Below are 26,571 nucleotides of genomic sequence, written 5' to 3' on the forward strand. Positions count from 1 at the left end.
GACACGGAGCCACACTGCCACCTGTCGACTAAAGATCTGAACTTCAGAAAGGTGCCTCATCCTTCAATATTTTATTTTTACAGCCTGGATTTATACAACTGCCCAGCATCAGTGGCTCTTGACCAAAGTTCTTAATGCCATTAGGGAGCAGGGTTATTATCTCAGTTCAGGTTATTATTACTGTCTGTGTTTTTGTGTTTTAAGAACATAATCTTTTTCTATGTCTGAGCAGACTTTATTACAAGTAATGACAAACACAGAGAGAGCATATTCTTACTTTAACCTGATCTTCTCACTCTTGGTTTTTAAATTACCAACCTCACACTCCGCTCTATCTTATAAGTCCCGATATGACCCAGTTCAGTACTCTGACTCGATGCCACTTGTATGTCTTTGCTCTGTTCCTCATTTCTGGTTTGTGTATCTAACACTTGTCACAAAGTGTTTTTGGGTGTGTGCCCTATGTGTGTGAGCACTTCATTGCATAGTATCGCCCATTTTCATGGCTGTGCTGCTCAAAATACATCTTACAACTCAAATAGACTGAACTCAGCCTGCACTCGTCATTGTGATGATATAGGTCTGAAGTTATGTTTGACCAGAGCCTCACACTGGTGGTAAGAGGGTTTGTGCTTTGCTTTTAGATCTGAAATGAACTTGATACTGATCTTGTCATCCCTCTCAATTACGCAGCTCATCGGTACATTTTTAAAAGTATTTAAATATTCCTTTAGAGGTGTTTTTGTCCTCAGGAGCATCATTTCAGAGTTTATGTAAATGTGCACGAATTTCAGAGAAGCCTGCGCTAGAGAACATCCCTCAGATGATCCCCTCCATCCCAGCATCAAACTAAACAAATCAGCCGATCAGCGTGTCTCCTCCTGTTCCCTCCCTCCTAATGCCACAGTTGCCATGGCAGCAACACGTCTGTCAACCCGGCAGCAGAGAGAGAAAAACACACAAATAAAACAACACACGCCAAAATGAAGGCTTGAACTTTTCCACCTCTCTAAGGAAGACCATGATTTATCTATTGCGGGACAGCGCTCCTAGCAGGTGGAATTAAGACGTCTTGACAGCATGAAGGGCGACACAGTGTGTTGTGTGTTTTTCCATTTTCACCTTTACAGACAGTTTAAAGAGTATTAGGCCTGTTTTCTTCTTATTCAGTGTTTTCTGGCTGAAACTGGGCCACTTCTGTTACAAGCAACTCAATGCTGAACAAAAGAAAATATGACCAGAAGTTAGAAATTAGCTCATAATTTACAGCATATTCACATTTTTTGCAACCCCCCACTCCAAAAACTAATAAAAATCTCCAATTAATCTACACTCCAGAGTTCATGCCCCATAATGCAAAGGTGGAAGCAGAGCTTAATTTTCTCGCCTTTAAAAAAAAAAAAGAACCTTTGCCATTAAAAAAAGAAGGAAAAAAAAGTCTGTCAAAGACTATAGACGAGTCTGAGGACTAATGGATTCAGAAGAAACGCATCCGTTTCCTAGAAGTTACAGCTTCAAAATATCCCTTTCAATTCTCTTTCGTCAGCCTTTCCCTACCTTCCCTCCGCATGCTCCGAGGCTAATCTTTTATCTGACAGCAGCTACTGGTGTGTGTTGAGGTAGAGGGGTGATCGAGAGGGTTTCAGCAGTAAAAATAAAGAGAAAGAGAACGATGGGAAGGACTGTGACAGAGGGAAAATGAGGAGAGGCTGAAAGTGTGTATGTGCGTGAGTGTGTGCGTGTGTGCGTGTGTGTGTTAATGGCATGGTGTGTTTAACAGCCTATAAGTGCCCGACAAGTGTAAAAGTGAAAATGATTCAATTTCAGAAGAATGAAGGTGGGAAGGCTCAGTGAGAGAGTGAGTGAGTGGCTGTGTGTGAGAGAGAGAGAGAGAGAGAGAGAGAGAGAGAGACAGGGAGGGGGCATGTGCTTAAATAGGGAAATGAATGGTGTGCCTCCGTCTATCTGTGAGTTAATTAGTCTAACTGACAGGGATGACAGTGAAGGCAAATCGAACAGAAGTATAAAGAGGAAGAAAGCAAGAAAGGAAGCAAAAAAGTAAGAATATATAGGTGTATCATCTCATTAGTGAGTTTAAGGGCACTACAACAGGCCTAAAGAGATTTAGGAGTAACATGTCATATTGAACACTGGCCAGGAGGAAATAACTCAACCTACTCTGAAAGGTTCAATTCTCTGACCCATTTCTAAAACAAATCAGTGATCTATAACCCAGGATTAAAAACTAGTTAGGCTAATTTTTAGTAAAATTACTTCAGAGTGTATATTGTTCGACTGGCGGCAGGGACAGGGGGAGAAAAATAAGGTTCCTTCTTGATACTTAACTAGTAAAGTCTTCTTCTTTTTTTACAGTTCAGAGATGTATAGAGGTTACACTGTAGTATGTCTATGATGGTACTTTTGTTTATAAATATCAGATATGTATCTGTCAGTGTCAACTCAAGGATTCAATAAAGCGTATAATACAAAGGCAGATATACTTTAAAAAGGCCACACAGGCTGTGTGACACACTCAAATTTCTCAAATGTATCGCTGTGTATTATGATTGGCATATTTGAAAGGTTTTCTTTGTTTTTCTCTTGCAGTATTAATGAGTGGTCTTGTAAAAAAAAAACACAAAAAAACAAATCCTGGTGTATCTTCAAAGGGCAACAAACAGTGGTAGCCTGCTGTGCAGATCAACCCCTGCACCTATTATTTTCTGTGTGAGACCATACACTGACAGGCATCAAGGCCCCTAGTGTGTTTAAACATGCTCACTACTCCTGCTTCCACAACCTCACTGATGTTGCCCTTATGCATTTGTTCTGTACATCATTGATTAAAATGATGCAACCAGAAGCCCCTATTTAAATGTCCGTGAACTGTAACACACAACATCAAGCGCCGCATCAGCTCAGTATTTGTATCAGATTAAAGATTTTAAACCAACTGTTGCCATCCAGGCTGAAGAAAAATGCAGGCATAAACCTCTGCTGTTCTTTATGAGCTCAGCTCCCGTCGAACACCAGACTGAAAAATCACAGCTTGATGAATGTCATATATATGCTTCCCTTCCAATATATATATATATATATATATATATATATGCACACACGCACGCACCTTGACAGTGGGTTGTAACAGATACATAGCCACTCTCAGCGAGAGGTGTGAAAAATGAGACAGGCAGATGATTTTAATGAGATCACATCTCAGAGAGCAAAAACACGCAACATACACACACAGCGATTACACCACTCCAGGAGGAAGACAGGAGAAGGGGAAAGGTGGAAGGGAAGCATACTGTGACAAAAATGAAGACAGGAGAGAGTAAACAGAGAAGCCAAGCATGCGCGCACACACACACACACACACACACTGTAACACTGTATTTCTAAGGCTAGGTTGACTCCGCTCACCACCTGCAGCGCCGAAGATCAAAAAAATATTGAATGAAAGAATGGGGGGGGAAAATACACAAACACAGATGCGCACATACGAATCCATTTTTTTTTCGGGAACCAAGGGCCACCAAGGTTGACTGACAAGAAAACAAAAGGAAATATAATAATAATGCACAAAATAGAAAGTCAGCAAGCTCAACAACACTCAAGCCCCTGTAGCCTCCTATACTGTAATGTACCATATGGTTTCAGCAAACTTTCTGTGGATTTGCAAGAGCGAGATGATGATAAAAGTCTGACTTTCACACCAGTACGACTCATAGCAAGGTTTGCACAGTTTGCTGTTTTTTCCTTTTGCTCAACATTCTTCGGAGATTCGCTGCAGATGTTTGAGAGAACAAAAGAGAAAACATTCGCAAACTATTCTTAACCAAACTGACAAAAAATCATAGAAGGAAAAGGTAGAAAAACAAAACCGAATTCTGGCATTATTCATGAAGTGTGTCCAAATACCTTAAGGTCAAAAACACTATTGTAAAAACAAACAGACGCCAACCACAATCAGATATCTCAAAGTTTTATCCACCAAACAAAGGACTCGCTGGTGGTGAGATAGCCAATGAGAAGCCACAGTGCTGCGAGCGCAAAGCAGTGCGCTCAAACAAACGGCACTGTAGTCAGGAGAGATGAGAAAAAAACAAGAACACAAGCTCCAGACACACATTATGAAAACATGAGTCTGTGAATTACGCAAGTGGCATAGCTGAGGTGTTTAATACCCAACCACAACCTTTCACCTTCAAGCCCTGGTCTGCTACAACTTCAAACTAGTTCACTGAGACAAAGGCACTGATGACCCCCAGACAGGTTTCTGCTTGTACGTAACAAATAGCAAGTCTGCCTGTTCATTATCAGTACCACAACAAATCAAGAAGCAAGAAGCATAACTGAGTATACACTCAACCCTGTACCGATTGTTTGCGTTCATCAATAAATCACAGTGATCGTAGTGATGCTCAAGACTGATTGGGCCCAGAGGTAATGAGATGGTATTCCTTAAAAATAACTCTATCTGCCTCCACAGTTGAATAAATAAAGTATCCTCACTCAGAGACAGATTTCTCCCTGTTTGGTTCATCATGGCTGTGCTACCTCATCTCCACAAGCAGATTATGTTCCTGTTAGGCTCCACATGAACTTTAGGTGGTGCTGTAAAACCAGACACTTCACAGCAGCCGGGCAGGCAGTGTCATCAGGCTGTTCTACTACCCACAGTGCAACAGGGCCGGCCAACGTGTCACGTGCTGCTTGTTTCACAGGTTCTGGCAGTATCGCTGTAATCCAGTCCAACCATTTTTGTGAAAATCACAAACTGATCGCTACTGCCGTGTCAACTATAGCCTCCGACGCTGGTGTGTGACTGCCAGCTATACTGACACACAACTACTGTGTGGCAAGCACAGACTGTAAAACCAATTAAAAGTGAACTTAAAGGAACTATGCAAGATTTTAGCTTAACTATGCTACATTTTTACCTTAATTTACAACTTCGGAATAATTGTGATAGTTAAATAAATTGCTTGTGACTTGTTACGAGGGAGAATGGAGGCTCTCTTCCTTCCTCATAGCGTCTCTTGGCTGAAAACCAACTTTTCAAGATCAGTGCCTCCAACCTCAGCTCTCGTCTCTGCGGCACCGCAACACAAACGCACCCGTAATCTCTTGTTTATGGCAGATATGACTACACAAAACTTTGTATATGATATATAACGTTATCCACCACTCCATGGATTGATTTGTTGTTGGCTTTATTAAAAAAAATGCACATGGCCGGGAGGAGGGTTAGCAAAACAGTGGAAAACCGACCGGACTTCCATAGTTCCTCCTCCTCCTCCTCAGTTTCATTCATGTGCTCTGAAATGCACTTTGCTCAATAAAGAGCAAAATGAGTTTTTAAAGGCTTAAAAAAAAATCTTGGTTTGAATTCTATAAAAGTGGGTCGCGACTTAATGACCATGGGAAAATGTGGGTCCCAGAGTGAGACTAGTTGAGAACCCCTGATCTAGACAAAACAAACAAAAAAAGTGACTCACCAGGACTTGGACTGTCCAAAGTGCAGGTAGTTGATGCTGTAGAGGTCCATGTCCTCTGTGTGCCAGGCAAACGTTGTCTTCCACATGCCAAAATATAGATATGGAGTATTGACACCCTCAATAACGATGCCACACTCCTGCTCCACCATGTCCAGCAGCGTGTTGAGATGGCCGATGTTCCACTCGTCAACACCCTGCACAGAATAACATGCAGTCTCATGATTACCATGTACGATGACTCTACCACCAGATGGTGCTCTAGTCAAAAAATTAAATGTTTTCATTTACAGGGCAAGGTATAACAGTTACAGCATATGGATGGAGAAATCTCTATGATACTCTAACACACACTATTTGAAGCAGTTTACATTAATGACCTAGAATTACAAGTAACAATTGTCAAAAAAAAAGTCTGAAATATGCATCCTATATAATGCAAACGGTAGAGAACATCTTTTATTTCCACAAATCATGTGATTAATAACGCTGATCCAAGTATCAAGCAAGAAAACGGCAGGGTTAGAAAATGAGCCCACACACACACACACTCAACCCTCACCTCATCATAGATGGAGCCACTGACATCTGCACCATAAATGGGTGACACAAATGTCAGGTTTTTCCAGTACTTTCTCTCCAAGTCATCAAAGTCTTTGTGGCGAGGTGTGCAGTACCTAAGAACAGAACAGAACCAGATTGTCAGCTGCAAGAAGAGATGGCCTTTCAGCTAAATCCTCACGTTCAACATTTATCAGTTTTCAATCACTAACTTTTTACCCATTTTAGATGAAAAAGCGTAATTAAGGCCTAAGCAATCTCCGATTCTCATAATTTCAGGCTGCAATAGTCAACCTAGGACGTTGCAGGAAGTCTCAAACACAGCCTTGATGTTCATACATGCACCACTGTAGCTTCCACAAACGGCGACATAACTCAGTTACAACTAAGGCACAAAACAAACGTTTTTATTTCTTGCTGGAGGAGTTTCATGCAAATCATACACACAAATGACATCCCAACAGATGTAGCTTAAAACATTTGCTGAGGTACTTGGGCAAGTGGTGGAAATTACTACTGAAAAATCAATTAACATGCTTTTATTATTTAACGGTTCAGGGAAGAAAAATCAGCAGCACTGGTGGTAATGTATTAAATTTTACTACTGCTCAGAAGGCAAAAGCAAAATAGAAGCTTCTCATCATCAAGCTTCATATATAATGTATTATGTATTATATGCGTATCTGTGTGTATGTGTATATGTACTGTATACGTGCACATAATAATTTTCCTGTTTGTATTTGTGCAAACTAATTCATAATTTAATGCATTTCTATTTATCTCTTATTCTTTTATGTATTATTCCCTTTTTCTTTGTCTGATGAAAATAGAATAGAATAGAATAAATACTTTGTTTCAAATAGACAGAAATGTGTGTTTTAAAACAGCTCCATGAGGCATTAAAACACAATTAAAATCCACACCTAGGCATTAAAGACACTCTTAAAACACATTACAAAACACACACCACAACAGATGTTTGTTTGTTGTCGATTTAAATGTGTTGTAAAAAAAAAAAGAAAAAGAAGCTTCTCATCATAAGTTGCTGCTAACCAAGTCTCCAAGCATGAAAGAATGACCCCAATTAAGCACCTGGACTTGGCACCAACTTACTTCTTGCTGTTGGCAAGCTTGCGGTATTCTCCCACAGTCATTGACTTCTTCTGGATGTTGTACTGGGTGAACAGACCCGACTGACCTGTCACCACCTGCATGATGGGAGCTGGAATCACCATGTCCTCGATAGTGTCGTAGGATTTCCGAGGCTTCCAGCCCTCCGGGGGAATCACCTGTTGAAGGGAGCATACAGTCAGTTAGGTACATTCATATAGAGAGGTTTACAGTGACTTCATGCCACATCTAAGTAAATGTTTAACACTGTACAAGAATATCCATAACACCCCATACAAGTTTTATTGTTCTTTATCTGGGGCATGTACAACCCTATAATCCACCTTGACATTCAAATACTTTTACTTTCTTTTAACCAGTAACTGAATTTGCACAATCAGTTTTTGGATAATCAGATATTGATAACTTATCTAATTTATTATTCATTTCACTTTAATCAAAATGATCTTATAACAGAACTATTAAGGACTTTTGATTTTTTTTTAAGGTATATTTGTTCTCACCTTTGCCAAGCCAGCACGGTGAGCCCCTTGACTCTCCATATACACGATGTATTTGGCGAAGTCTTTAAACTCCTCCACGGTGGGCCTAAAGGTCATAATCTTGCAGCTGGGGTTCTTGGCGCTGACTGGTGGCACTGGTTGCAGTACAGGGGCCGGGGGGAGCTCAGGATCTGTAACGATACCTGGGGCCAAGTCTGGGGCTGCAGGCTGAGCTGGGATGCTATCTGGAGCAGCATCATGTTCTGAGGTCAGCGCTGTGTCGGGGGTTTCAGCTATTGCTGGCTCCTGGGAGGGAATCTGTTCTTGGGTTGAAGTGGAGCTGAGAGCAGGAGGTGAGGCCGGGGCAGGGTCTGAGGGTGAGGTCGGGGCAGGCTGAGGAGTCGGCACCGTGTCCATGGGCATGTCGGTAGCCATTCGGTCGTTGAAGAGTTGCAGGTGAACCTGGAGAGGAGAGCACAAGCTATTAGGACATTCAGAATAATTCAGCTTATTTTTAGCAAACATTGGGCTGCAAAGACTAACTTTTTTTTTTTTTTTTACCAGGAGCACTTAAAATTTTAGGAGCACAAGCAGAAAATTTAGGGGCGCAATCCGTAAATTGGCTTGCAGAGCAAATATTCTCATTTCCTTTTCATTCATGATCCATTGGCCTGCCACCTGTAATGACAGATACCAGATTCTTTGAATGGCCTCTTCCATGTTTCACCAGTGTTAAAAGAAGAATAGCAAATTTACTGGTGGCACATGTGCAATCAAAAAATTTTAGGTGCAAAGCAGAAGTAAGCGATCCGGTCGTTTTGGCTAACTTCTTGTCAGCAGATGGAGTTAGCAGCCCCCGCCCTCGTCCCTACGTCACCCCATTCACGCGCATCCCTTGGCTGCACACTCTCCTCATCGGATAAAGGTTGCAGGATACAAGGAAAGTTTTCTCCTCGGCTTACAGCAGAGCAGAGTGACTGACAGACCCGTGTTTCGGACCAAACACTCTATATAAGCGATTGCTGTCGGAAGATATAACTATTTAAGACTTATATTAACACAAACATTCCGCTTACTTCTGCTTTAAGAGCAGTCCGGAGCCCTGTCATTTTTGTAAACTCAAACTGGGAACAGCTGCAAGATGGATAATATGTAGGGAATGGGATGCATCGGCTGAACATAAGCATCGGCCGATATTCACCTCATTGACTGACTTTGGCCATCGGAAAAATACTGATGACAGTGGCTAATGTTTATCTGTTATCTGTTTTTAATCTGTAGCATATTGAGCTGACAATTAAGCTTGTTTTTTTTTCTCTTTTTCGGGGGGACGTGACTCTGCCCAGATGCAGGAGGGCCCTTGCACGTTCAATTTGTTAAAGTCGAGTGAGCAAAAATATTGGTTGTGTGGGACAGGAGTAATGAAGATTTCTTGGTTTCCTTCACGCAAAAGAGGAATAAATAATAGAGAAAAAACATCAGCACCAGCATCGCCAATCAGCCAAATTGTTATTTTAAACATCAGTATTGCCCCAGAATTTCAAAATCGATGCATCCATAATAATATGGAATTGCTCACAGTTTGGGAAAATCATGATGTGACCCTCTGATGACATGACGTAGGAAACTACTAAACCAGAAAGAAATCCCCAAATAAACATGAATAGAGTTAAAATAAATACACATGTTAGGCTGGGTTCAGGCGATTTTTTTGTCTTTCACGATGGTCACCATGTCAGATTAAACAATCACAGTGGCATAAACTCTTGCCGTGTCGTGGTCGGGAGACTGGCAACACTACAAGTATCACCCTGACCAATCAACAATGATGACCGATCACGACCCTGCGTGAGTTCGACAGGCCATCGGGGAGGCGTCACAACAGACTGTCAATCTGGCTACTGTAGCGCTGTGTGTGATGCGAGTGGTCTTCAGGGGTCTGATGAAGAGGACAGTATGGACGGTCTGTTCTTCAGACAGAACATGAGGTACCTACATTGACGAATGTCTTCACCTCAAAACCCTTCACTGATGTTCACTGTGTGTAAACAATACATCAGAGCGCTCTGTCATCCTACTGGTTAACATCAAGTTTCACGACGTAGGAGATGTCAGACTAGGGGAGAAACTAAAAAAGTTCTAACATGCTTGATTTTCCGTCGGGGTGTCGTGGAGCATCCTAAGCCAGTCATACACTGTTTAACTGGCTCTCGACGCATCGGGCCCGACGCTGGAAAAACACAACAAAATCGCGTGAAAATCGGCCTGAAATCGTGTAGTGTGATCCTGCCTCTACCCTGCAGTTACTGCTGTCCTTGATACTGCTACAGATTTGTTTTATGATTATTTGCTATTGCAGTAGCACTCTGTTAAAACAAAGATAAAATAAATCATATTTTATTCCCTCACAGCTTCCCTGCCTCATCTAAAAGACTCCCTCCCTTTAATAAAACATTTCCAATGCTAATCCTAATATTGATACTAAGGCTTGATTTACATTGTGAATGATGAACATTGCACTATATTGTCACAGTTCTGTCTGCAGCTTGCACATCCACAGGTGCAACTCATTAAATCTGATTATTGTGGAAAAGTTATTATTATTCTGTAGTTTAATTCAAAAAGTGAGACTTCCTATATTCATTATATGAAAGGTGAAACATTTGAAGCCTTTTTGGTTTTAATTTCAATGATTCATTCAAAAAAAAATGTAGAAGTTCAAAGTCAAAATCAGAAATCCATCGGGCCACAGAGTGCTGTGTCAAAACACATTTATGGGAAGTTGACTGGAAAGGAAACGTGAGAGGAAAGGTGCACAAGCATCAGGGATGACCGCAGCCTTGAGAGGATTGTCAAGCAAAGCCGATTGAAGAACTTGGGAGAGCTCCACAGTCAGTGCAATGCAATAAAGGAAACTTAAATGCGGCTCCTACTCGTTCTAAGTGTCTATCCTGGGCTAAAGAGAACAATTTTCCGATGAAAGTAGTCTACATTTTGCATTTCATTTGGAAGTCAAGTTCTCAGAGCTCGGGGAACAGTGGAGAGAAGACACACAATCCAGGTCATTTTAAGTCCAGTGTTGAGTTTTCACACTGAATTTTGGTGACGTCTTATTTGCTGATGTTGGTCCATTGTGTTTTATCAAGTCAAAAGTCAAGGCATCCATCCACCACGAGATTTTAAAGTATTTCACACTTGCATCTGTTGGCATGCTCTGTGCAGAATAGATACAAGATTCCTTTGCCAGCAAACCTTAGCACTAGCACCGTTCCTGCATGATATCAGCAAAATGTCCAATGTGCAATGACACTGTTCGATATTGCGATGACGATATGACTTGCGACAAATACTCAGATGTGAAAACAACTCAAAACGCAATAGCACATATGCCAGGCCTGTAGTGGCGCTGTAACACTGCCACACAAATACACCAAAAACAGAGAAGAAGAGTGGAAAGCTTCCCCGCTGTAAACAAACTCCAAACATTATAAGTGGACTAAACACGAGAAGTCGTGCGAGTACAAACACGTCCATCGATGCCGCGTGGACAATGACATGGCTCAGGTGCAGTATCTGAGGGGCCTGATGGAAGTCCGCCGTTATTGTTGTTACATTATGTCACAGGTATGAGATGTATGAGTATGAAGTGAGTATGAAGACATGCATGGTGCCTGTAAATAAAACGTACTCATTGCAGCTCTTGTTTACGGTAAACAATACGACATCACCATGACAACATATTGTCACGCCTGAATTGTTTTTCCTTGTGCTGGCGGACCACTTGTTAGACGCTTGTTTATCCTGTTACATGCAGCGTCTGTTGTCTGTCTGACGTCTGCCCGATTTCACGTGAATGCAACATCAAGAATACGTTCCGATATGCAACCGCACCGCTAGATGGGGGTAATTCCTACACATTATACCTTTAAATTACGATGACACAAATAAATGTTGGGTTTTTTCGCATACCACAATACAATTAATAGCAAATGACACGCTAAACATTTGCTACCAATTCAATGTTACGTTTACGTAATTTAACCCAGTTACTGTACATTTACCTTTACTTTGGCGAACAAAATGATGATCCCTTGTCGACTTAAGGGGGAACTATGCAAGTCCCGTCGCTTTTCTATTGTTTTGCTAACCCTCCTCCTGGCCATGTGCATTTGTTTACAACAAAACCGGCTAGAAATTAATCAATAGAGTGGTACATAACGTTATATATCATATACGATGTTACGACGTGTATTTGTGTAGTCTTTTCTGTCATAAACAAGAGATTACAGGTTATGGGGCATGTTTGTGTCGCAGTACACAGAGACGAGAGCTGGGACACTTGCAAAGTTGTTTTTCAGCCAAGAGACGCTACGAAAACAAAGTTTGTTAACTTTGTTTTCATTCCATGCAAGTTGCCATCATCTGCCTGTATGGTTTCAGCATAATCTTTTTTGTAAATTAACGGTATTGAGGAATCTTTATGATTAATTATCCGTTGCGTTTAACACCACAGTTAATTGTGAAATCAAGTAGGCTAACCATGACATCCCTAGTTACAACCAGCTATCATGGTACGAGCACCACAATGTCATAAAAGATCATGCTTGGCAAGCCATAGCTCTAGAGATCAGCTTTTGAGGTGAGAGATCAAGTTTGAGTTATATTAAGGGTGTTTGCAGTTATCTGCATGTTGTGTGGTATGGGTCCTGTTAGTGGACTGCATCATAATGCTTCATACTGGTGCAATATCTGCAATGTCACTTTACAAACAACATATGAGGCACCAAATGCCTTTCAATACTTGTCACAATCATTTTACCACATAGCCTACTACTAGGCTATCAGTTGTAAAATAACTTGAGCTGACTCTTTCAGTGGACAACTGCAATATCAATTTCCATTCCCAGGTGGTGACAAGAAAATAACAGTTTGTTGCACACAAACGGCAAGTTATGTTTTCAGATGAACCTAGATAAGGTTGGCACTGTCAATCACGCAGGTGTCACCCAAACAAACGATCCACCTTTTTTTTATCAACAACTGTTCCTGAATGCAATATGTGACTTTGATCACATCAAACAACATATTTGGGCATCTTAAGAATACATTTGTTTAAAAGACTGAAGATGTTTTATCTGAATTTGTGCAGTAACCCAATACACATCACCAAATCAGGTTTTCAATCCAACTCAAGCATCTTCACACATACATCGACCACTTGGAACATTTTATGACCAGCTGTGAAGTTGAGTTTTCTTATTTGTACAGTGAGTTGTTACTACAGGACAATCCAACTGGTGACTGTCATTAAACAAGAAATTTGCATCCAACACAAATAGCCTGTAAAGCAGGAAACATGGCATGCGGTTTAAATGGCAAAAAAGGGGGGGTCAGGTGCCATGCAAGATCAATGTAAACAAAGGCGTATCATCACCATTATCATTGAGTTGCGTGTGTTTCATTAATGACTTGCAAATAATCCCCTATGCAACACCTGAGAGAAAGACGCGTCTTTTAAATAGACCCAACCAACACCTGAGAACCGGTTTCACTTCAACAGTTAATAGAAGATAATTTGAGTCTTTATTGTCTCGAGAGTCTCTTCCAGTATACTTGATCTTAAAATATAACTCAGTTAAACGTAGGGACCCCCTCTCTCTCACCGGGGCTGACCTATTCAGTGAATTAAAGGCCATATGACCCCCCAGCTGTCAAACCACAACAAAAAGGGGCCTACACAGACCCTTTAACTCCACCTGGGCCTGAAACTTGTCAGTGCTGCAGCAAGCTGACATGTTGATACTCATACACTGCACTCGCAATCTTGATTACTTTATCTATATCAGGCTTGCTGATAGTGAAAACGACGCTCGTTGATTTCAGGCTTCTGCTTCTGCTTCTGCTTCTGCTTCTGCTGCTACGGCGACGATAGCTCTGCACAACTAACACCAACTGTTAGCATTTGATCCAAGATGACAGCGAACTAAAAAAAAAAAACCGTAACCGGTGCGTTTTAAAACAAGCAAAATGTGAAAAATGTGAAACGTTCAATGCAATCTGCCTAGGTTGTGCATACACGTAAACCCAGCCATTAGCTATATTCAGACAGAGCCACATCCATGTCCTTAAACGTAATGTATTCTTAGGCTAGGTGGCTAGCTTCTCGCTAGCTACTTCCATATCTGCAGTTAGAAAAAAACAAAACACCGCGACGACAAGACACCACACCATCACAATTAAACGAGAGCACAGACTTTGCGACTGAATACAATGAATCCCGTTTATGATATATTACCTGCTGTGGTGAAGTTTCGCCCTTTTCCCTGTTGCTCTCTGTCAATTTGGTTTCGTTTTGTACAAAATTCCCTGGAACGGTTTTCTTCTAGCATTAGCTAACTGAGGCTGTCGCGGTCACGCCCACCTCACGATCTACGCCTTCTGATTGGTTGAACCACGCGGATACTATGGTTCCACTTGGCGAGAAAGCCGGCGATACGATTGGTTGATTCGGTTACAGACACAGAAACCAACCAATCAAAACAGACGCTTACTTCTCCTCATGGTCTTCGACGGTCGTACTAAACTGATGTGCACGTCATGCACGTACACACACTGCCGGGTTTTGTAAAGGGCTCCACTACTACAGCCATGACGAAAAATAACCTAAACATTTTTTACTATTTTCATGATCTCTGCATGGGTTTAAAAGAGTTGATTCAGGACATGATATTGTTGTTAACAGAATGATTTGCTTATTTTCAAAATAAAACACCTTTTTTTCTTCATTTTTTTATTGAATAACACTGAAAAATGTATTGACAAATTTTTGCACCAACATGTGCAAGTATTTCTAAAAACTACATCAAAACTACAATGGACTAGAAAAAAAATTATACAATTTTAGAAAATATACATTTCCTGGTCAATGCAAATCTTTGTCTCTCCACTGAAACTCAAAAGTGCTGGCATGTGGATGGGTATCTTCTCACACACTGCTGTTGAAATTCAACACCAAACATCATCCATAAAGACAGTCAGCGGCAAAATACGTAAATAACAAATTCTGATAATTTAGTTGATGTGATGTCAAATTCCAGGAGCAGTGCGGATTTTCCTTAACATTTCAATTTAATGCAAGTATTTCCTGTTAAATGAAGTCTGTTAAGATGAGTAAGCACAGGAGAGACAAAAATCTGACTTAACAGCCTCCTTCCACAAAGGACAGTAATGGATTATAAAAGATGAAGTACACATTTTAATTTTAGCAACAAAAAAATACAAATACAGTTTCTAGACTCAATTAGGTTTAAGTGTCTGGGACAACATCTAAAGAGCTAGATAAATGGGAGTTCTACATTACACTCTTGGTTAAGTATTTAAGTTTCTTTGGACTTTATCAAAAATTGATATTTTCAAAAGAGGGGAAATCCAAATCTATGACACTCAATATCTTGAAAGATTTTTACCAAATTCATGACAACTGTAAAACCAACTTTAAGAAACTTTATACAAAATATAAAAATCATTGTATGAAAATATATAGGGAACCGATGCACAAGCTGGAAAATACAACCAAGTTTGATGACACAGTTTCCCCAACAAGACACTTCTGTGACTGCTGAAGAGCAGAAAGACAAACTGGTTACACCTGTGCTTGCATGGTAAGTTTCATCTACAATGAATTAAAAGTTTTTAGACTCTGAACATCACTTCTCAACGCAAAGGGATTTGTTCACTTGTGTTAATGCAATGCTAATCATCTGATCATGCCAGGACAACATTGACTTAATAATATTTTGCAATTTTAGCTTGTCAACTGATTCCTCATTCCTCAATGACAAATCAAGCTGCAGTGTTTGTAAACACAGAAACAAAACAAGTAATAAAAAAACAAACACTGAGTACAGAGAGGTATTCAGCTACAGGAGACACACAAGTCTTCCAGGCTGGATGTGAATGCAAAACCAATTGACATCCCAACTGCACGATCAGTTTGAGAAGATTGCACCAAAATCATGAATGGCCATAGCCAAACAGACAATAGATCCAGATTCTAATACAAAGTCTTGGACAAAACAATTTCCAAGCAAATCAGGACAACAGCTTAACCACTTTTGACATTCTCTTAAGGACTTCTAAATACGGTATGGAGGGATTTAGTTGAACGTAACAAATTTTACATGGATATTAGCATTAGTTAATGGAACAGGATGAAAAAAACTGGGAATAAAAGAAAAGCTCACAATGGGAGCAACGGCACTGGCAGTTAAAGGAATTTTCGATTCATCAGTAACTACACATCATGGCAGAACTAAGGTGAAAAATGGTAGCACTTAAGTCCACAAAAATTGTAGTTTTATAAATCATAAAAATATATTAAGAGAAACTGATTCTTTGCCTCTACTGAAAATTCCCCTTACAGTTTACATCGCGTCTTCCTCCACGGCTGAGTAAAGCAGAGCCAATGATCATCGCCCGTTGCTGTACCCTGGGAAAAACTGATTTAGAATATCTTGCAGAGATTTGTTGACAGTCATGGAGTAGTTTTTGCCCAAATCGTGTCTGCAGGCCGGGCAGGTGTAAACCTCTGCTCTGAAGGACCGCTGAAGGCATTCCTAGAGGAGGTAAAAAGATAAATACATAAAGAATTGCTACAGAATTTCACTGCTTTTACAAATTACTGTCATTTTAAATACCAGTTTGTGATTTGAACATTCATTTTGTCATGACCTTTCAGTCGGTAGTTTCTTGAATTCTCCACAATGAGACAGTTTTTCCTCAGTTTCAGAGGTGGGTGTACGATAGATGCATCATTAGATCAAAAGCTACTACAGCCAGCATGACATTTAAGAGGACAACTGTAACTCCACTAAAAAACAACATTATGAAATAAAAATGTATACCAAAATATCCATCAACTGTTTAAGCGGTGTGATTGGGTCCATCTAATGAGTGCACATTCAAAGAACGGCTTCCCAACTTTCTGTATTGAAGATGCATCCACATCCTTGCAGCTCTTTTAATGTATTGCTATTGTGTGATGGTGATAAAAATCTACAATATAGATAGTTTCTTACCCTGCAGACATTGTGTTGGCACTCTGTGGTGATGGGCTGATAGACCACTTCTTGGCAGCAAATGCAGAGGAACACTTCTTCAACCTTATTCAAAAATTTCTGCAGAAAGAATATATTGAACATCAGAGAAGGCATTATGATTTCACATCAAGTACTTTCATCTAAACCAGCTATTTATTACTACAAATCATTATTGCCTTGAGGTCAAACTAAACCAAAACTACATTCCCCCAAATTTACACTTAATGCATTTTCAAAGTCGTGCAGTGACGTGAGCACACAGTCATCCTCACCGGTCCGAGTGACAGTGACTCCATGGCTTCATCCCACAGCTTCTTGTTTGGTTTGTCGCTCTTGATGAGGGACTTTTGTTCCCCGGACAGCTTGTACACCTCTACCTTTATTTTCTTAGGAGTCTTGCCTGGTGAGGTCTTGGATGAATCTAAAAAGAGAAACACCACGTTTCATTTAGTAAGAGATTCTGTAGGGAGGAAGGGTGGCAGATTTTGCTTAGGTCGCTACAGAGGAAGAACCCCAATTTACTATTTGCACCCTCCAATCAGTGTGATTTCCTGCAGTCATGTGACAAACCATAAAAAAAAAAACGTACCATTACCCTGAGATTTTCTCTTCCTCTTTGATTTGCTGGGTGTGGCTGCCGCCTCCTCCACTTCATTCTTGTTCTCTTTCTCTTTCTGATAGCCAGCAGGATACTGAAACAACAAGACCAAGTCGATTTAGTCACAGTTGCATGAACATTAGGGGGCAAATGAATAAGTCAAGAGGTTACAATGGATTTTTTACACCCAAGCCACACTCTTCACTCACACTGAATGATGTTTGTCCTCAACAACAACAACAACAACAACAACAACTACTACTACTACTATTCTTATTCTTATTATGGATACTGTAGTTCATTTGGCTCACATTGAATTCATTTGAATCTCACTCAAAAATCAGTACAACGTATCATGAATTAAAAGAGAAAAAAAACAGCAGAAAAACTCATTCGTCAAACAAGGAATTACTTTGATTTTAGAGACGACGTAACAATTAAAAAAACAGACTGGGAGGTAGAGCCTTCAGCTACTGGGTCGGAGAGGCAGACACGCTTCACATTTAAGTCCAGGCTTAAAACCTTCCTCTATGACAGAGCTTTTAGTTAGAGCTGGCTCAGGTAATCCTGAACCATTTTTATAGCTATTCTGCCATAGGCTTAGACTGCTGGGGGACACATCAGGTTACAAGAAGCCTCCTCTTCTCTTCTCATGCACATTTTTTTTTTACAGTCATTATCTGTTTTACACAGATTTTCCCAGAGCTCCATCCCTCTACCAACTGCTGCCTGCATCATCTCCTTTCTTTCCTCCTTATGAACCAGCTTGCCCACCAGAAGCTGCCTCCATCAGCTCTTCCTTGACTGAACAACCCCCATTCATCCCATATTTCATGTTGTAAACTGTTTCCTTGTCTGTATACGACATCTATTGCACGTCTGCTCGTCCCCTCCTCTATCGCTCACCCTGAGGTTTCTCCTGTTTTTTCCCTGCTAAAGGTTTTCTTGGGAGTTTTTCCTCAGTCAATGTGAGGGTCAAAGGGCAGAGGAAGTTGTTATGATGCTATGTAAAAGCCCTTTGAGACAAACCATTTGTCAACATGCAAGGCAAGGCAAGTTTATTTGTGTAATGTAGTCATCGTCTGTACCTGCATGGTCAAAGCGAGCTTCTTGATGCGCTCCTTGCCATCTCTTGTCCACGGTGCCGGCTCATCATCATCACGTTTCAGCAGATACCGCCAGACCAGGAAGCCAGACTTTCCTTTGTCAGGCCAGTACTTCACCACCTGAAGGAAATGAATGTAACGTAATGAATTAACTGTCACAACCCTATGTTTAATTGTTCAACACCTGACATAACTCTCTAAACATGCATCATGAAACCTGATCAGTGTTTCCTCCTACCTTGTATATCCCATCGTATCGGTTTCCTTCCTCGGGGGAATATTTACTGTGCTTGCGACCTTTGCAGCTGCGCACAACTCTAACTGGTTTGCCTTCCTTCCAGTTCTTTGACTCGGCTCCATTTTTCTCATTGATGGAGACGTTGCAGTTCAGAGCCAGCGCTCTGCAGAGGAACACATCAAACGATTAAAAAAATAAATAAACACAACACACGCACACAACTCTCCAAAGTTAATCATCATGTCATTTAACAACATACCGGTTCATGTGGGTAAGGGTCTGATCACATGACTGCTCAGCCGTCCTCTTATTTCCAGACAGATCTCGTCCCCCAGAGCCAGTGTAGGTGAACTCATTGCCATCATCCTGCAATGGGAGAGATCGCACAAACATCAGACAATATAGAAGGTTTGACAACAGGATGTAAGCGGTTAGAAAGAAATCTCTGGGTTTCATATGAAAATGAGACTTTCTTGATGCTTGAGATTCCCCTGAAACTGACATTAAGAAGCAACTTCTAAAAAACATTGTATGAACTCATCCCGAAACAACCTTATATTTTACAACTGATGTAAACTAAAAACAACAGCATACCACATCATCTTCATAACCTCCAGCTAGGACCAGAGAGTAGGCACCATCGTTGCTCCTGCCATGGATCCCAGCGACATGTGGTCTGTGCACTCCAGACTCGCTGACCTAGAAAAGCCAAAGAGCGGAACATCAACGCCACTCACTGCAACAAACTCTTGTTTATTCAGTTCATTAACTTTAAGATCAAAGTTAACCTCAAGCTCAACACGAAAACTGAAAACTTTTTATGCTTCGTGTTGGAAATATTCATTCAACAGCAAGTTGCATGAACTGACCTGCACTCTGAACTTCCACAAGGAGCCGACAGGGACACCGGGGATTGGACCGTGGTGGTTGGACGGGACAATGGTGCACTGCTTGGTTCGACCAACACAGGCCATTCCCTGGAGACGCAGGAGTTGTACATTTTATAAATACGAAGACCTGAACGTGTTACTGACTGAAAACTGTTTCCAGTTCCAATCACAATCATTAATTCAGGTCAGATACACTTTTTTTTGTACATCCAAATGCTCACCTTGCCCCAGTCCCTCTGACTAGAGGAGCTGGCAGAAGCCATCTTTGCCTTCTTCTTGCTCTCCTTGAGCTTCTCTCCAGCCAACACAACCTCACTGGCATCAGTGCGGCAACCTGGGCAATACCTAGAACAGCATCATAGGTAGAGTCAAACACAATCAGAAAGAGTGTGAGCCCTGGTGACTGATCTGTCCTCTAATAAATAAATAAAATATTCAGACCAATCCTGGAAGCTTGGCTGTAAAAAAAAAAATGGAGGCAACAAGTGCTACAAGATTTACAACTATTACATTACTGCTCTTTAATCATATGACAGGATAAGCAAGAAAGCCTAAGGATATCTGGACACATTGGGAGTCGTCGTGTATTGCAGCCTCTCTGACTCACCAGTCCTCGTCTTCAGGGATGGAGGTGAGTGGTGGGTTCAGGCAGTAGGTGTGATAGGCCATGTCACATTCATCACACAGCAGCTGTTTGTCAGGGTCCTGCTTGATGCCGCAGATGTGGCAGTTACACCAGCGACAGTTTTTTTTGAGATCATCCTTACAGTGCTTGCACTCGGGCCCATTTGATCCTTTCAATGGAAAACAGTCAAAATTAAAATCCTGATTATTCACAAGTCAAGATTCTTGAGTTTAAAATTGTAAAGCCATGTTACCGACTTTACATTTTAAAAACTCTAAACCTACTTTTTAGTGGACTCTCGGTTCCAGCGGGGTTTTCACTCAGAGATCCGGGCTCCTCAATTTTGTAGATTTCAGTCAAGAACATGATCTTGCAGTCGTTAAGAGAGTCACCAGCCTCACTGCAAACAAACAACCAGACTTAAACAGAAATACAGGTGTACACTTTCCACCTTCCAATAGCATTTGAATCAGTTAAAAAAGCTATGGTAGCAAAAACATGAAACTTAGCAGCGATAACTATGTAAACAAATAAAGGAAGACAAAAGTGCAAGATCCAAATCCAGACATCCTACTTCTTAAAATGTTCGCAGTGCAGAACATGTTCCACAGTCTACTACAACAGGAAATTAACTTCTCCCCACCTGCTACTGTGGCAGACAAAAATTCAAACGAACTTTGAGATACAGACAAAAATGTCTGCCTGCCACCACAGCTGGATAGGCCGATATTAGACTTGTGGTAACACACCCTACGTAGTTTAACAGCTCCATCTGACATGCAACAGCAGCAGCGTCCTTACCCGAGGAGAATCTTGGCATAGATCTCTCGCTGAGAGCGCGTCTCCCTCCTCTTCTGGATCTCGGCGTCATACCAGTAGCCACGCTCCTTGGGATCGTCCGGGTTGTAGTTGACCATAACCACCATGCCTGGCTCCAGCTGGTGCCACTGGTAGACCGTACGGGCCCGTGGACGGACATCCTTGACCAGCAACTGAATCACGCCATTCTCTGGGTAGCTGCGACAGACAAATGATACACTGTAAGTCAGTTTGCAGTTCAGAGAGAGCGGCCGAATGCGTGCAATTATGTTTGCATGGTGGAGAACAGCTACACCACTAAGATCTGACCAACATTAACACTTGCAAAGTCACTAGTTCAGGAATGCCGTTCAATAAGGGTAAAGAGAGAGCACAGAAAATCCAGAGCCATTAGTGATACACGCTCATTAAATGTTAAATATTTTAGTTCAGTGTCAATGTCAGTTCCACATAAGTCGATGCAGCAAGGAGTCTTTATCAGTAAGAGATGAACAGGATCTTACTTGAATTTCAGCCAACAAAAGGGCGTTTTTCCGTCTAATGGGTGGTGGTCTGAATTACTTTTCTATTCAGTAATGTTGATTCTTTCATATTTACACAATACACGACAGGAACAAAATAAAGTGTCTTGCTGAATAAGATAAACCGAGTGCAGTCAATGGGAGCATCAATAATATTTGTCTTTTATTCACTGCATGTATTTTGGCCAAATGATTTGTGTTGTGTTCTGGTGAGAGGATTGAATTTTAGCACTTTTTTTATTACTTCCTAAGGCACACATACAATATGATAATCATTTATGAGAAATGCTTCCTTTTCCTTTTTAGTTGTGTGCATTTAGTCTTGACATTTTTGCAACTAAAACCATCAAAGCTCTGCACTGAGGGTGGTTGGTTTGTTTGTAGGAAGAAAGCTTTCTTACTCTTCATATTTGACATGGTACAGTATCTCTTCCTCTTCTGGTTGTGCCTCCGCTGCCTCCTCTTTAGGCGTCTTTGTTGTCTTCGTAACATTCACGATCTGGGCCTCAAACCAGGCTCCCATGTTCAAGTCTCTTGCATCCACCAGCTCATTGATCTTTAAAAAACACACATAAGAGAACATTTAAGATACATTTAAAACCCATTCAATGGCATGTTGAGTATGGCATATTTTTAGTTTAAAAAATTATTCTACATAACATCTGTCTTATCTTTTAAGACCTTCATCCTTGCACAGGCAATGTGTATGAATGAACAGCCAGCTCAATATTGTTAGTGAGGAATGGAAATTGATATCCAAGCCCATCGAACAACTAGTCTGCCAAGATGCCAAATTACTGGCTACAACAGTTTTGGTACTAAAACTTTGTGGTAAAGGAGAAGAAGATTTAGACACAAATTACAACTAGTAGTGAAAAAATATATATTTACAGTCATTTGAGTTACTTGTATTGAATTATGGTAAAACAGCTGGTTGAGCGATGCACCACAGGGTCTCATTGTGCTTCAAAACTAGCTCATGCAATGTGTTGTTCAGCTTTAGAAGTCAAAGTGTGCTCAGAGTCATTTCTGAAGATACATAGTGAGTGGGAGATGTCGAGCAGTTTGAGTACGAGCACAATGGAAATTTTCCTCTCCTGAAACACAGTGTTGCACTTGACTGCACACAAAAAAGTCCGAAACAGTCGTATACAAATTGGAGAGGTGGCAGTGAGCTGCTCCTAGTGTAGGGTGGTGAACTGTGTCCTAGTGTCACCGTCTACCCATTTATTTATAGCGTCCCATTTAATATAGAGCAGTCCAAGTGGCCAAGTCCTCAAGCACATTGGCTTTTATTCCATTTGCATTCATGCTGGCGGATCAACTGGTTAAACATGTTATTCAACAACGCCAAGTGACTCCTTTCTGACCCGGGTTAAACACGGGTCATTGCCCTCTTCCTAACAACTCAAAACCTGTAATCCTTGCATATGATCCCCGATTCAGTATCAAATGTCAGATTTGAAAACACACCTTGTAAAATCCAAAGCCTGGGTCGACGAGCTCTGCGGTGTTGGTCTGGGCAGAGGTGCTGGCGGTTTGACCCTCTACCTCACCGTGAGTGGAGTTCTTGTCAGACTCGCTCTGGGTGGAGCCACAGCCAGAATCGGAGTCAGAGAGCTCAGCTTCTTTGTCCTTGCTCTTGACGACATCGACAGCGGGCATCTTCTGTCTGACAAGCAGCTGCACTATGTCATTTAGTCCCACGTTGTAGTCAAATATGGTATGGCCATCCTCCATCTGATAAAAAAATATATATATAAAACATGAAAACACCATTTTGTGTCATGTCAGTGGTCTTTAATATTTCCTGCTGGTGGTGGTGTGTAATGACACACAAGATTTTTTTCAGAAGAGGAAACTTGTTTCTTATTTTGCAACATTATGCATTTTTCTTTACAAATCAAATGTCAAAGCCTAACCATTTTTAACCATGTCAGCTCACCTGCTTGCCACGGTAGAACAGCCGCTGCCTCTCCGGTTCCACCTTGAAGAGCTCCAAGATTTTGAGACGCAGCTCATCCACCTTTGTAAGTTTGGATAGATTATCTACCCGGTGGGTCTCCTTCCCATCCATTGTGCGAACCTGAATCCACATTGCAGCTGCCCTGTGTCAACAGCAAAACCATCATCTATTACAGCCACAACAATCATTGCAATTATTTTACTCAAGAAGTACTGATAAACATAGGTTGGCATCACCTCATAAATATTGAACTATATTTAGAAACATAAATGGCTTTAACACAGAACCCAAAATGTGTCATTGTTTTTGTTTACATTTAAGTGCAACTGTGTTACTGCAAAGTTTTGGCAAATACCCTTTTTTCTGGATATATAATTAATGAAACAACAATACAACGATATTTGATTTGATTTATTATCTCATTTGTTTCCATTATTTACAGCCCGACACCAAGGCAGAAGTGAAAGTGTCTCATGAAGTTTATTGAACCAAAATTCCCTGAATATATTTGTATGCATTCATAATGCAGAAAGATTTCATTGCCTAAAAGCACGAATGTATTGACATTTATTTGAAAATGTAACTAGATGTTGAACTTAGCAGTCTGCATTTAAAATTAATATTTTCAAATCTCTTCTTTGGTATTTTTCACTCTGAGGTCCTTGAAGCACATCATCTCCAGTCAAAGAAAGAGTTAAGTGTATCAGAAATATGAGCATTCACTCTCGGGTCAGTGTATTATGCTGCTGTCAGCACTGGGCTGTCACTTCAGCAGAGTATCAGAAAGGGAGGGAACAAGCTGATTTAAATACAGTGCGGGAAACTGAGCTGCAAGCCACTCCCAGTTCTTTTAAAAGCAGGCACATCCGGACGCGAGGGAGCGCTAGCAAACAATGTGCCTTCGCTCTGACAATAAAACACACCGAATTATCACCGCACATATGCCTTATAATCGCTTGTTAATATAAGATACGGTTATTTACCCCCATAGACTACGCTTTTTTCCCTTTTATAAGCCGTGAGGTCCGCGGCTGCTCGGCTTTTTACTTGTGCGCTCTCAGCTGAGGTCCTGTTCCTCCCGCTGGCTCGAAATAAATCAACACCAGCGAACAAACCAGCAGTAATAACATCGAAAATAAACATTTTCCTTTCACCCAAGACGCGTAACTTCACTTACACCATTCATTTTTTTTTCTAAATACAGACAAAAACATGGGGCTAAAAAGCACCACCAGCCCCCACACGGAAAAAAAACAGGGAAATAAGCAGCAATCCGGTTAAGAGGAGTAAGCGTGTTTGTTTTGCTCAATATTAAAAGACACACCTGAGATAGTGAAAGATTACACTAGAGTTGTACATTATGGAGGTAAACCACAGATAAACAACACTGTTCCAACAGCTCAGTGTAGTCAAGTTAATCGCCTGCCCATATCTATGCAAACCACGTTATAACTTATTGTTACACAGCTTTTAAATAAGATGTTACCGACAAGAAGTCAGTGTGCATTCACTGGCAAGAAAACGGTATCGCTCAATACTTTTTTCCCCACAATAATTTCATTTTTCATTTGGCTGGCCAGGGAACTGGATGTAGTAAACCAAACAGAAACGAGGCAGGACTTTGTCAAGTGAGCTAACCCCTTAGTAAGCTAGCAACTGGGTAAAGATAATAATCAATGAGTGAGTTTTTTTTTTTTTTAAGTTACCAGAAGAATAAGAAAAACTGCCTTACCTGTTTGCTCGTCCAAGTGAAAATAAGAAATCGAGGTTAAAGGAATAAAGCGCACGTTTTCCCTGAATAACTTCGTTGCAGTGGTTTGTACGACCAACTCTGTGCCTTGTTAGAGACTGATCAATGAGTTATTCTTCAAGACTTTGATATCCCGCCCGCTGTAAAAATGCACATTCGCCATTGGCTCGTTTCCGCTAAGTGCAGCCCGTTCATTGGTCGACGCAGCTGTCAATCTGGAATGCGACTGGAGCTTAGCCTCAGCGCGCGAAACGACATTCTCGTGGGTGCAGCTCATCTCCAATGGGTTATCGCGAGATTATGTAGCGCCATGTAAACCTGCTGCCTCAAAAAGACAGATGGGTCATAATACATCCATGGTCTGACCAGAGCGCGCTGGGTCTGACTGGTCAACGTAAACAACTGCTATCGCTGTTCATCTTGTCAGAGCAGCGTGACTGCCTGACTTTGATTTTGATATTCCTTCCGCAGAGGCGCAGACTAACCGTCTAAATATGTTAAATATGTGAAGTACCCCCTGTCTGACTTGAGTAGCAGCCAAGGCCAATTTAGTTCATACTAGAGCACTAAATATATGTCTGAGAAGTGTAACGTTAGTGTTATTTGTGTACAAACCTCTTTTATATACAAACCAGAGATTGTCTGCATGTAAAATTACTAGGCCTATATCACTATACAACACTTAGCTATGTAATTTTTCTCTACTAAATGCAATATATTGCATTAGCAAATAGTGTCCTTGTGCACCACTGATGGTCAACAATCAATTAGAGCAACATGTCCTAAAAATAATTTAAGAAATGAGAATTTGCACAGCAGTTCTAGCCAGGATATTGTTAGCCTACTGAATTCCCACCAGGTGGACATACTGTACTCAAATTAACTTCCTAAATACAATCACAGTAGAACTGCCAAGAAAGGATTCAAAACTAATACTTTTCCCAAGTTATCAAATATATTTATTTTTATTGCACATTTAAAAGGCAGGTTTACAAGTTTACATAATAAAATTACTGATACCACTTAGTGTAATAAAAATTAACTAGAAGCAGAAAAAATAAATGGAAATTGAGTGTTCAACAAAACAAAGAAAATGAGGAAAGTGCACAAATAATTGAGTTAATGTTGTAATAACAGTACCAAGGTGGCACTTGAGGTAAGTTGCAGTGTCATTAACTGCCCTGACATCGTAGGGATAGGAAAGTGGCACAACAGTTTTGTCAGGCTATCTGAGATTACACTTCTCACAAACACCAAACAGATCTGAAATCTTTGCTTGCACAAATAC

The 26,571-nt window shown here is 40.9% G+C and overlaps 2 protein-coding genes across 3 annotated transcripts in view; both read right to left on the bottom strand.

The window, feature by feature from the left end:
• Positions 1 to 14,099, bottom strand: part of kdm4b (lysine (K)-specific demethylase 4B) — a 46,348-nt gene extending 32,249 nt beyond the window's left edge. Inside the window, exons 1-5 of the mRNA XM_083970973.1 lie at positions 13,968 to 14,099; positions 7,694 to 8,134; positions 7,173 to 7,348; positions 6,061 to 6,175; positions 5,502 to 5,695 (exon numbers count right to left, since the gene is read on the bottom strand). Of these exons, the coding sequence (XP_083827099.1) occupies positions 5,502 to 5,695; positions 6,061 to 6,175; positions 7,173 to 7,348; positions 7,694 to 8,107 (899 nt within the window). The 5' untranslated portion in view covers positions 8,108 to 8,134; positions 13,968 to 14,099. The remainder of the gene's footprint in view (positions 1 to 5,501; positions 5,696 to 6,060; positions 6,176 to 7,172; positions 7,349 to 7,693; positions 8,135 to 13,967) is intronic.
• A 419-nt stretch (positions 14,100 to 14,518) lies between these two features.
• On the bottom strand, positions 14,519 to 25,361 carry uhrf1 (ubiquitin-like with PHD and ring finger domains 1). Of its 2 annotated transcripts, none has more exons than XM_083969780.1 (17): positions 25,266 to 25,361; positions 23,513 to 23,675; positions 23,041 to 23,307; positions 21,969 to 22,123; positions 21,029 to 21,244; positions 20,512 to 20,627; positions 20,210 to 20,396; positions 19,824 to 19,947; positions 19,582 to 19,689; positions 19,307 to 19,411; positions 18,972 to 19,078; positions 18,713 to 18,875; positions 18,457 to 18,594; positions 17,366 to 17,462; positions 17,043 to 17,191; positions 16,750 to 16,848; positions 14,519 to 16,287 (listed from the first exon to the last, which is right to left on the bottom strand). In XM_083969780.1, the coding sequence occupies exons 2-17, from the start codon at positions 23,663 to 23,665 to the stop codon at positions 16,141 to 16,143; spliced, it is 2,331 nt and encodes a 776-aa protein (XP_083825906.1). In that variant the 5' UTR covers positions 23,666 to 23,675; positions 25,266 to 25,361; the 3' UTR covers positions 14,519 to 16,140. The 2 variants fall into 2 exon arrangements, with proteins under 2 accessions (XP_083825906.1, XP_083825905.1); XM_083969779.1 differs by having other exon boundaries at positions 17,360 to 17,462.
• Between the last annotated feature and the right edge of the window lie 1,210 nt (positions 25,362 to 26,571).

The sequence above is a fragment of the Trachurus trachurus genome, assembly GCF_905171665.1.
Source record: "Trachurus trachurus genome assembly, chromosome: 4".
Classification (NCBI taxonomy): domain Eukaryota; kingdom Metazoa; phylum Chordata; class Actinopteri; order Carangiformes; family Carangidae; genus Trachurus; species Trachurus trachurus.

What these genes read in the sequence shown, in the direction of transcription:
- uhrf1 (XM_083969779.1), bottom strand. Translation starts at nt 23,665, where the DNA reads ATGTGGATTCAGGTTCGCACAATGGATGGGAAGGAGACCCACCGGGTA. An exon ending in ATCCCTGAAGACGAGGACTG is followed by an intron (nt 19,948 to 20,209) that starts GTGAGTCAGAGA and finishes ATGCTGTTCTAG; the next exon opens with GTATTGCCCAGGTTGCCGCA. An exon ending in AGTCACTGTCACTCGGACCG is followed by an intron (nt 16,849 to 17,042) that starts GTGAGGATGACT and finishes TTCTTTCTGCAG; the next exon opens with AAATTTTTGAATAAGGTTGA.